This window comes from Lemur catta, chromosome 19 (assembly GCF_020740605.2).
Source record: "Lemur catta isolate mLemCat1 chromosome 19, mLemCat1.pri, whole genome shotgun sequence".
NCBI classification, from domain to species: domain Eukaryota; kingdom Metazoa; phylum Chordata; class Mammalia; order Primates; family Lemuridae; genus Lemur; species Lemur catta.
The window spans coordinates 24627103-24639364 of NC_059146.1; the positions used below are offsets into that span (position 1 = coordinate 24627103).

The following is a 12262-nucleotide window of genomic DNA, read 5'->3' on the forward strand; positions in this document are numbered from 1 at the left end:
AGTTGGCCAGATAATTTCTTTCTATTTTTAGTAGAGACCGGGTCTCACTCTTGCTCAGGCTGGTCTCGAACTCCTGACCTGGAGCGATCCACCCACGTCGGCCTCCCAGAGTGCTAGGATTACAGGCATGAGCCACCGCACCCGGCCAGGTCACTGTTGATTTTTATGAGTCTTTAACAAAACAAAGTCGTATGTCTGTTGGTTTCTTTTTTCTGTTGTACATTGTTTATTTTCTTAATTTCTGCTCTCACCTTTATTATTTCTTCCCTCTGTTCTGTTTCTAACTTTTTGAGATGATGTTAAAAATGACTGATGTTAGTCTTTCTTCTTATTTGATATCTGTTACATTTACTGCAACAGAGAAATCAAATGGATCTTAGAATATTATTAAAAAATGTATGCCAATAAATTTGACAACTTAGAGGAAATGGACACATTCCTTGAGAAATAGAACTTTCTGAAACTGACACAAGAAGAAATTTTAAAATATGAAAATTATATATTCATTAAATTAAGTGCATAATTAACCTTTCTAACAAAATCTCCAGGCCCATTTGCTTCACTGGTAAATTGTATCACATACTTAAGGAAGACATAATATCTTGCACAAACTCTCCTACAAAATAGAGGGAGAGAATGTTTTTCCCATTTCATTTTATGAGACCAGCATAATTGTGACACCAAAATCTAATACAGACTTTACAATAAAAGTAAATTATAGGCCGGGCACAGTGGCTCACGCCTGTAATCCTAGCACTCTGGGTGGCCGAGGCAGGTGGATCATTCGAGGTCAGGAGTTCAAGACCAGCCTGAGCAAGAGCGAGATCCCGTCTCTACTAAAAAATAGAAAAAAATTATATGGACATCTAAAAATATATATAGAAAAAATTAGCCAGGCATGGTGGCGCATGCCTATAGTCCCAGCTACTTAGGAGGCTGAGGCAGAAGGATCGCTTGAGCCCAGGAGTCTGAGGTTGCTGTGAGCTAGGCTGACGCCATGGCACTCTAGCCCCGGCAATAGAGTGAGACTCTGTCTCAAAAAAAATAAATTAATTTAAAAAAGTAAATTATAAGTCAACATCCCTCACAAAATAGATGCAAGACTCCTAAATAAAATCAAGTCAAACAATAAATAAAAAGAATAATACATCAAGACCAAGTAGGGTTTAGCCCAAGGATACAAGTTGGTTAAGCATCCAAAAATCAATCAACATAAATCGATCAATGTAATTAACCTCATTACCAGAACAAAAGGGAAAACACATGATCATCTCAATAGATGTAAAAGAAATATGTGATAAAATTCTACACCCTGTGGTCCCAGCTACTCAGGAGGCTGAGGCAGAAGGATCATTTGAGCCTGGGAGTTCGAGGCCAGCCTGAGCAACATAAGACTCCGTCTCTAAAAACAAAAAGAAAAGAAAAGAAAATTCTACACCTATTCATGATTTTTCAAATGCTCAGCAAACTAGGAACAGAATGGAATTTACGTAATCAGATAAAAGGCAGCTATGAACAAGCTACAGGTAATACCATACTTCATGGTGCAAAACTGAACACTTCCCGCCTAAGCAGGAAGAAGACAAGGATACCTGCTTTCACGACCTCTATTCAGCACAGTCCCAGAGTCTCTGAGTCGGAAAGCCTGGTCCTTCTAGCAAGTTCTGGACCAGTCCCACCAGACCCATGCAGGGACTACCTCCCTTTCTGTTATTTCCTGAGACAAATAATTGCTCAGATCCAACTTCAAGCCTTACCCTGTCCTGGTGCCGGAGATGCAGCTGTGACCAAGACAGTCTTAATTCCTGCCTTCCGGGGCTTACAAGAATAGTACAGGCGTTGGAAAATAAACACAATGAAAGGGGAAAACCTGCTAGAAGCAAGCCACTGGGGTGCTGTAGGCTTGAGGGCTGGTGGGATGGCAGACGAGAAGGAAGACCCCACCTTTGAGGACGAAAATGAAGAAATTGGAGGAGGTGGACAAGATAAAAGAAAGAGACTTTTTTCTAAAGAATTGAGATGTATTGCTTTGGAGATGGCCAGAACCCTTGCACCGAGTCAGCAGATATTCTTGAAGACCTTGTCATAGGGTTCATCACAAGGCAATGTCAACTGGAAGACAAGGTCAAGTACAAGTTGAAGATATTGTCTTCATGATTCAGAAGGACCCAAGGAAGTTTGCTAGGGTTAAAGACTTGCTTCCTATGAATGAAGAATTGAAACAAGCTACAAAAGCATTTAATGAAGCAAACTATGGATCATGACACCTTTTGTAGTTTCTGAAACTCCGTAATGTTCTAGGGAAAACATATATAATAATTGTATATATTCTACAGTAAGGTCCTGATAGCAACCTATTTAAATGGAAGGTGGAAAAACATAGAGTTTTCTGCCTTTATTTTCATGCTTTGGATTTTAGAGTGATATTGGATTGATTGCCTGCCTTTATATGACCATACTTGAATTACTTATTTAGTTTTAATGACCACGCATAAGTTGAAGTACCTTGCAAACCGTGCAGTTCCTTCTGACTTTGACTATCTAAAGGATGAAATAGTATTTATGTGTTAGGTATATTTGTGCCATTGGAAGCTATACTTACGATGTAAGTAGCTGTTTAATATGCAAAATCCAAATGGCATCTTTGACTCTAAAACATGCTTTATGTAATTCTGAAACTTTTATACAAAAGTAGTCTGAGAGGTTATCATAGTGAACTTTTTTGTGTTTCTTTTAAGGAGATGATATAGGAAAACGCACATTTTTTTGTAAGAATGTTCACCTGTTTTAAAAGATAATTTGTTTTAATATTCTTTTCTTCAGATCACAAGAATAATTTTATTTTTTTGGAGAAACTGAAGGTTTCACATGAATGCTTCTGTTAGAAGGCTTTTTTGACTGAAAACTTTGGGGGATTATAAAACATACTATTTGTTAAGTTTCAGAATAACTCCTTTTCCCAGATCAGAGTAAAGCTTCTAAAAATAAATGCTTTCAGTAGCCAGAATGGCATTGCTTAAAAACCTGAACGGCGCTGATGGCAAGATAAGCATTTAGGGTAGCGTTTTACTAACATATTCGCAAGCCCTGTTCATTGTAGAATTATGTACTTGCTGGAAACCATATATGTCTATGGAAACTACTTTTGTAGTTCAGGATATACAGATTTTGTGTGTATATAGCTTATTGTATTAAATTATTATTGCACTTATCTTAAAATAAGGATTAAAATTGCATTTAAATAGAAAAAAGCAATAAAAAGGTAAAAATAATTGCCTAGAGCACGCGTGTGAGGATTAAATGAGTTAACACACTTTGAACACTTAGAAATATGGCTAGCATGGGGTGAGCATCATTCATTATACAAACAAGAGAGTTCAAGGGCGCTAGGGCAGATGGTGAGATAGCAGCAGAGTGCTAGAGGAGGTGTCTGGGAAGGCCTTGCTGAGGAAGGGACATATAAAATAAGAGTTGAGGAGCCGACCAGGCATGGAAGAGCATTTGGGTGGAGGGAACAGCACCGGCAAAGGCCCTCGAGTGTGGGGAGAGGAAAGAAAGCCAAGGTGGCGGCTACACAAGGAACAAGGGAGTTGTTGAGGGAGTTGAAAAGGTGACAGCCTAATCTCTCCCTCCTGCTTTCTGTTTCTCCTTCTCTGAAATACATTTTCTTCCTCATTTTTTACCTTTCTTGATTTCGCCCTCTCTTTCTCTCTCTCTTTCATCTCCCCCATCCTTTATACAGCCTAAAGGCATCGTCTTTGAAGTTACTCACAAAGAGGTTGCCTCTCTTGCTATGTGACCCCAGGGCCTTTGCACTCCCTGCTCCCAACCTGATTTTTTTCATCTTTAACTTGAGAAGTCCCAGGAATTCTGGGACTGGGTTCTGTTGCCTCAGGAAAGTCACTTAACCTCTGCAACTCCTTAAAACCAGGGAGGGGGATGGCCTGGGGAGATGTGAGGTTTCAAGGAGTGAGAAATACAAGGAAACTGCTTAACAGGGCCTGGCACGTGGGAAGCACCCAATGAAGAGTGTTGCCTGTGATTTGATTATTATGGTGTGTCCCAGGCACGATTGATTTCACATGGAAGGGACAGCGGGGGAGGGTGCATCATTTAGTTAAAACTCCAGGAAGTCCCCTCCCCTGTGGGTCATGAGTCCACACCTAATCCTCCCTAATTCCCCTGCCGTCCTGCTGAGGCTGGGCCATTGTCATAAGAGGATTGGAGCATTTGCTAAATTAGTCCTGGTCAGGGACAGAGGAAACAGCTGGGGCGGTGGGAGGGGTGCGGTTCAGAGATGGGGAGCGACAGAGAAATATGGGAGCGAGGAGAGAGACAGAAAGAGGGAAAGAGAGAAGGAGAGAATTACACCCGAGACCCAGGAAGGAAGAAACAGGGGAGAAGAGAACTAAAATGAAATACTAAAGATGGAGGGAAAGAGACACACAGAGAAGCCCTGCACCCTGGCAAGGTGAACGTAAATGCCTAGCTGTGGGTCTTCGGGCAGTCACCCAGCCTCCTCTGCCTCACTTTCCTCATCTGTGAAATGGGAATAATAATTAGCATCTATCGGATGGGTTGTTTTGAGAATTAAACGAGTTAGGACCAGCTTACCCCAGTGTCTGACAAATAGTAACTGCTCGTTAATTTTTCTTTCTTTTCTTTTCCTTCTGATATATTTAGGTATAACTTACAGTCTATAACATCCACCCATTCTGAGTGTACAGTTTGGTGAGTCTGGGTAATTATATACAGTCACGGGACCACCACCATAATCAAGATAAAGATATTTCTAGCACCCCAAAAAAGTCCCCTGTTGTCCCTTTGTGGTCAAGCCCATTGGCTGCTCCCCAGGTCCTGGCAACACTCTCTGCTTTCTGTCCCATATCAGCTCATCTTTTCTGAAATTACATATGCGTGGCGTCGTACACGGACCACTTTGTGCCTAGTTTCTTTTCCTCGTCACTGGGATGTTCATCCACGTTGTCACCACTCGGGAGCACCCTTTTGTACGGACGCACCACGGTCCGTTTCTCCGTTCACCTGCCGGTGGGCACTGGCACCGTTTCCAGCTCGGGGCCGTTAGGAACAAAGCAGCCAAGAATGGCCCAAGTACAAGTTCAGTTAAGAAAAATAATAACAGGTTAAGACACACGTTTAGCATGACGTTTCCAAGGTTCATCTATGTTGTAGCATGTATCACCGCTTCGTTCCTTTTCATGGCTGAGTGACATTCCCTGGTAGAGCTAGACCACATTCTGTTTCTCTGTCCCTCAGTGGACAGATTGTTTCTGTCTTTGGGTTATTGTGAGTAGATCTGCCCTTGAACTTGAGTGTACGTGTTTTCCTTTGAACTCCTGTTGCTTTCAGTTCTTTTGGGTATAGAGTTAGGAGTGGAACTGTTAGGTCACTATCCAGTTTCAGAACTTTTGCATCGTCCCAAAAGGAAACTCCATATTTATTAAGCAGTCACCCTCTCATTCAGAGGGCCACCCCGGACCCCGTCAGCCACTCATCTGCCTTCTGCCTCACGGCTTTGCCTATTCGAATACTTCATATAAATGGAATGATACAGTATGTGGCCCTTTATGTCTGGCTTCTTCTGTGAATGTATTAACACTTAATGCCCCTGAATGAATTACCTTAACATGGACAAAATAAATTAAGATCCTTAAAATGGGAAAAATGGTACATTTCACGGTGTGTGCATTTTACCACAAAATTATATAAATAAGCATTTATTAAGCTCTTACCACATACTAGCCTTCAGGACCAAGTACTTAATACAATAACTTCCTTTCATTCTCTTGAGGTGGGTCTTCTTGGAGGCTCCATATTACAGGTGGGGAAACTGAGGCCGGGAGAAATGAACCCCCCAAAGTCAGACGACCAGAAGGGACTGAGCCAGGCTGGGACAGCAGGCCTGCCTGATCCCCTCAATCCCATGTCCGATGTCCCCCCACCAACGAAAAGAACCTGGGACTCAGCAGTTGAGAAGAATAGAAGCAGAAAAAGACAACTTAGAGCAGGAGAAACAGAAAGTCAGAGGCAAACGAAAAGACAGAGGGGGAAAGAAAGGAAGATGAAAATTCAGCAAAGAGAAAGGGACGCCCGGGAGTCTGAGAGCCAGGAGCAAGAAAGGAAAGAGACAGAGAAGAGATGAGAGAGGAAGAGGGGGAAGTTCGAGACCCTTCAGGGGTGAGAGACAGAGCTGCAGAGGGAGATGTCCTGGGGCTGGGCGGTGCTCTCCTGCTGGCCAGAAGCCCTGGAGCCTGTATTCCTTCTTAATCCGCTTTAGGGAGATAACAAGGAAAAGAAGTGATGGGTGATAAGACAGGAAGCACATGCATGGGCCCATGTCCCCAGAGGCACAAGGGACAGAGGAATCCCTGTGTCAACTGCCCCAGCCTGCCCTTCCAGGGAAAATCATGGAAATTAAAAAAAAAAAAAATCACCCAGACTTTAAATGGGATTCAACATTTTAATCAGTTTCACTGTGTGGGTGGCCAGAGAAGGGGGACCTGGGGTGCCAGTGTGTGGGAAGAGGGGACAGAGAAGGTGACACAGAATGAGGGAGGCTCCAGGCCTCTGTCCTCCACGCCCACTTGCCTCGTCATCACCCCTCCTGGCTTTAGGAAGCAGGGCAAACGGCAGCAGAAGAGCCGGGTTCGGGAGGCTGGCCCAGGAAAAGGGACTCGGAACCTCCTGATCAGATCCAACTCCTGGAGAAGTCTCAGAAGACCTCGGATCAGGGTCTCTTGAACTCTTACCCCATTGGCCTGTGACTGGGGCCCCTCAGCCTCTCTTTCTTCCCATGCTTCCCAAGAACTTTGCATCCGTCCTCCAAACCCTTCTTGACCCCTCCATGTCAAGTTGCCTTTGAACTGTCTGCACAAGACATGGCCTCCCCCAGAACTGGGAGCTCTGTGGCAGAGGCAGATTCTTGCCCATGGCCTGAGTCCCCAGCCTCCAGCACAGAGGCTTGGCATCTCTGCAGAAAGAAAAACTGACGCTGGATGCTCGTCCCGACTTTTGCACAGACCCAGGGCACCATGTCATCTCATCCCTGTCCCCCCACCCTGTGACTTTTGTCTGGACCCCCTAGCCTCCACCCCGCCGTGTGTTGTCTTCCTCTGTTTATATTTTGTGTCCCACACTGGACTCTGAGCCACTCCTGAGTTTAATGGCCCAGAGCCCAGCATGACTCAGGCCCACGAGAGATGAACAAGATGGGTGTTGAATAAAGCATCTTGGTGTGCTCTAGTGATCAGAGCGTGTGGCCCTCCGGGGGTCTCGGGTGTGCAGATCTCTTGTCTGCAGCAGGAGGCATCATTGGATGCCTCCCAGCCTCTCTCTTCACACCATGCCTTTCTCCTGACACTGGGGTGCTGGTGCCAGCTTGTACTAGCTCATGAACTCAGAGATGCCACATCTCTTCCCAACTCCAAGTTCAGTGACCGCAGGTCGATAGCTTGAAATCAGCCATGGTGGGGGTATTTACACCACGGAAATTGGCAAACTACAAATCAGGGCTTTCCCACTTCCGTGGAGAGCCAGTTGTTAAACCTCCACCGGAGCACCACCACTGCCTTCCTGCCCTGCTGTCTTTCACAACTTGCCTTGAGACATCCCCAGTGAATGGCTTTTGGATCCTGCCTCCCCTTCCAAAAACGAAAAGAGAACTCAGACTGAGGAGGCAGGGACCAAGCACCAAACTTCTTAGAGTGTCAAAATACCTGAATCCTTCTTTGAATTCTCACAGTGATTTTGTCGCTGTGTGTGAAATTGTATTTCAGGAAATAATGGGGCCACCCCACGAAAACTTCCTCAAGCGAAGCTCTATTTTCCAGTCCCACAATCAAAACTGAAAACAGAAAATCTAAAAGAGAGAACACGCGTTTAAAATGCAGAGCTACCTCCAAATCCATTTCTCTCTCCCTCATCGGTTGTTTATTTACAGGTGGGAAGCCCATCCCTCTGCGTCTTCTCTTTCAAACAGCTACAATTACAGGTGGTGCACCCCATGCAATCACCCCAATTCCACCAATGTTTGGGTGAAATTCACCTTTAGAAAATCCTAAGGCAGGGTGCTGTGGCTCACGCCTGTAATCCTAGCACTCTGGGAGGCCGAGGCAGGAGGATCACTTGAGGCCAGAAGTTCAAGACCAGCCTGAGCAACATACAGAGACCCCATCTCTACAAAAAAATAGAAAAATTAGGTGGGCATGGTGGCATGTGCCTGTAGTCCCAGCTACTCAGGAGGCTGAGGCAGGAGGATCGCTTGAGCCCAGGAGTTCGAGGCTCCAGGGAGCTATGATCATGCCACTGCACTCCAGCCTGGGCAACAGAGCAAGATCCTGTCTCTATTTAAAAAACAAAACAAACAAAAAAAAACCAAAATCCTAAAACAAAATAAAAAAGAGTAGAGATAGAACAGACAACTTGCTTTTCATTCTCCTACCAAATATGCCCATTTCCAGTGTGCTAATGAGTGAATGAATGATAAAATGTCTTTAAAAAGAAACTAAGAAGAAAATACATATGTATATATCAAAAACCTAACATGTAAGCCTGACATTTGTGAAGACTGTAAAATTTTTTAATGAATTTTTTAATGTAACTGTATAATTAGCCTAGGGTTTCCTGATGGGGCTTCTTAAAGTCTGTCTTTGGGATTTCTAGAAAGATCCCTAACCCTATGCTAAAAAAAAAAAAAAAAGGACCCAAATGGAAAGTTCTGGAAATTTCAGGAATTAAGCCGCCCTACCTGTTTGTTCAAGGGCACGGTGATTCTGACCTAAACATCACCCCAAATCAACTGCCAGCTTGGTTTAATTTCTCCTTGGGGCAAGTTCTCAGCACCGGCTTCTGGAGTCGGGAGCTAAGGAGGCAGGGCCGGGGTTGAGAGAATTGCTGCTGGGCTGTCCCTAAGGAGGGAGGGGTGGGCTGTGTCAAGCTAAGCTGCACCCCGAGCCAAGGAGGCCACATCCTTGGAAGAGTCGTTAGTCCCTGATGTTTTCTCAGGGATGCCGTCCCAGCGTCTAAGCTGCAGAGAGGCAGATTTAGACAAAGAGGGTCCTGAGGCCAGATGGAGAGGTGCGGAGAGATGCAGAGAGAATCTTCTACAAGATCTGAAACTTCCAGGCACTCTGATCCTTGTAGTCCAGAGGATCCATGGGGTTGTAGGTGAATTTCCAGGTGCCCGAGGGGTCCTTGAATTCCAAGCTGTCCACAGGGCTGTAGGGGCCATAGCTCTGGCCTGACAGGGACGTGGGGGACTGGGCCAAGGAGGGTCCCACAGAGGGGCCAGAGAGGGGGCTGAGAGCCGGGCCCCCCAGCTGGGGCACCATGGGAGACAGGTAGGGATCCAGGCCACTGAAATAGGAGCTCGGAGACCCATAGGCGGAGGGGGAAGAGCAGAAAGCGGAGGCTGGGGCATAGGTCATGGCGTAGGGGGCAGAGGTCAGAGAAGGCCCCGAGGCCACCAGCCCAGCCCGCTGGGCCTCGGGCAAAGGGGACTCTGAGGCCGGACTCCAAATGGACACCGTGGCCACTGCCGTGGTGGGGGAGCCCGAGGGGCCGGGCAGAGGGGGGCTGTAGGAATCCGAGATGCCCAGAGGGTCTGGACACACATCCGTGGAGGGTCTTGGCGATGTGCCCGCCTTCCTCTTGGCAGGACGAGCCTTGGCCTGGCCCCCAGGGGGCTGCTGCTGCTGTTTCTGCTGCTGCCGCTGCTGTCTGCACTTAGCCCTGCGGTTCTTGAACCAAACCTGGGGGGCAAGAGGGGAGATTGGGGCAGGTCCGTGGGGAAGAGGCCCAGGAGAACCCTCAGGGTGCCCAGGAATGAGGACGCTTATTGGTAACAGGTGCTGAAGTCACAGTTCCCAACTTTGCATCCAACTATGGAGCATCTATTCATCCACCCACCCACCCACCTACGCAATCAGCGAACAAACGTGCATTAACCATCTTCCACCACTCTGGGCATCCATCAGTGGAGCTGCCATTCCAGTTGGGACAAGCAGACGATAAATAGTCAGTCGATCGGTAATTCATATAGTATTTCAGAAGGTCATAAATACCGTGGAGGAAGCCATCGAGCGGGACAACGGGGAGCAAAGAGAGTTGGAGTAGTGGGGAAAGGTGGTCATTTTAAACGCCATGGTCAGTGTGGGTCTCATCGATTGCCAGAGTGGCTTGATTGGTTCATAAGCAAAGACCTGAGCAAGGTGATGGGGCCAGACACGTGGTTATCTGGAAAATGAGCGACCCAGGGAGAGGACCGGCGAGTGCACAGGCAGGAGTGTGCGTGGCCGGAGTGGCGTGGGCATGGGGGAGGGGGCGGAGAGGGGTCAGCGGGACGGTGCAGGGAGGGATTACTAGGCTGCTTTATAAGAGTGGCTGTTGCCCCGTGACTACTACTCCCTTCACTTGGGTCCAGGAGGGATCCCGGAAGGTCACAGGGAGGGGCCCAGGGACCAACACCCCACCTGAACCCTGGACTCGGGCAGGTTGATCTTCAGCGCCACCTCCTCGCGGGCGTACACGTCCGGGTACTGCGTCTTGGCGAACAGCGCCTCCAGCTCCTCCAGCTGGCTGCGGGTGAAGGTGGTCCGCTCCCGCCGCTGCTTCCGCGGGGCGCCTGGGGCGGGGGGAGAGCGGGCCTCAGGCCATCGGGGCGGGACGCCAAGACGTCCCCCCCTGGGTGCCCACCTGCCTAAACTAAGGGTGGAGTAGACACTCCCCGCCCTTTCCCTGGCTTGTCGTTCTGTCGCTCAGGCCTCGCCCCGAGGGGAATTGGCATTAGCCCTGCAAGGTGTGTGAGTTGTGTTTTCCCCCTTTTAAACTTTCTTAAACTAAGACATTTTCAGTTAAAGCATGACATTGCTGACCTTCAGCCATTTCTAGCCTATCCAAGTGACAAGTCCATTCAGACAGTTCAACTTAATGCAAAACAAACAAACAAACAAACAAAAAAACGCTGAAGAATACTGCCAGGAATAACAGCGCTCACTTCTCTTAGAAATAAAGCTTTGCTACCAGGCGCGGTGGCTCACGCCTGTAATCCTAGCACTCTGGGAGGCTGATGCGGGAGGATTGCCTGAGGTCAGGAGTTTGAGACCAGCCTGACCAAGAGTGAGACCCCGTCTCTACTAAAACTACCAAAATTAGATAGGTGTGGTGGCCCACACCTGTAGTCCCAGCTATTCGGGAGGCTGAGGCAGGAGGATTGCTTGAGCCCAGGAGGTCAAGGCCGTAGTGAGCTATGATGATACCACTGCACTCTAGCCTGGGCGACAGAGTGAGACTCTGTCAGAAAGAAAAGAGAAAAGAAGAAAAGTTTTGCTAACGGATGACAATTTCTCTTGGAACCTCCTTTCTCTTGGTTCCGCTTCCAGATTGCTTCCTCTTTCCTCACCCCGAAGGGAACCACTACCCTAAACTTCTAGGTAATGTCCATGTTTTCCTACATCCCTAAGTGACATATATGTGGTAGTGTTTTGCATTTGCAGGTGAACGCATAGGGCTGGTGTATGGCCTCGATGCACCCCTGTAAGCGCTTTCTTCCTGAGGGCAAGGGACCCCAGAGATCTCCAAGAGAGGAGACCGGCCAGGGGTGTCGAGGAGAAGGACAGTACTCACTAGGGTAGGGCACGGCCTGGTGCATCAGATCCACACTGGGGCCACTCAGGGCCAAGGCGTTGACAGAATAGTGGGGCCCCGGGTTCATATACGCCATCATGATCCTCGGAGACACTGGGGCCCAGGTCAGGGGGCCTGCAAGAGAAGGTGTGGGGACACTCAAACACTCACCAGTTACTCAATTGTCTGGCGACATGCAGGTGGAGCTTCAAACCCTGCCTCAGACTCCTCTTAGGTCTGTGGCCTGGGACCGTTTATCTCAACTCTCTGTGCCTCAGTTTCCTCCCCTGTAACGTGGCCCTCTGCTTAGGGTTGTTGGAGCTTCACTGTGACTCGGTACAGCAGACAGCTGAAGCCCCAAGGGATCTCACAAATGAAAGCCTTTTCTCCTACTCTATCCTTTCAAAATATCTGATCCCGACACAGTCCCTTCTCCAAGATCTTTTCTTTCTGTGACCACAGGAAAAGATGTTCAGCCTCACAAATAACCGGGGAGAATAGGCTGACCAACTGTCCCTGTTTGGCCGGAATGCAGAAGGGGTGGTTTCTGGGGACACAGGATTCTCAGTGCTAAAACCAGAACAGTCCCAGACAAACTGTGATGGTCACCCTCAGGGAG

The 12262-nt window shown here is 47.6% G+C and overlaps 1 protein-coding gene and 1 pseudogene across 1 annotated transcript; one reads left to right on the top strand and one right to left on the bottom strand.

Annotated features, from left to right (window-relative positions):
- The first annotated feature begins 1918 nt into the window (after positions 1–1918).
- On the top strand, positions 1919–2264 carry LOC123623886 (annotated as a pseudogene).
- Positions 2265–9122: 6858 nt separating this feature from the next.
- CRX (cone-rod homeobox) lies at positions 9123–11743 on the bottom strand. The gene is made up of 3 exons (XM_045531293.1): positions 11644–11743; positions 10491–10642; positions 9123–9770 (listed from the first exon to the last, which is right to left on the bottom strand). Exons 1-3 carry the CDS (start codon positions 11741–11743, stop codon positions 9123–9125), a joined length of 900 nt encoding a protein of 299 aa, XP_045387249.1.
- Positions 11744–12262: the final 519 nt, after the last annotated feature.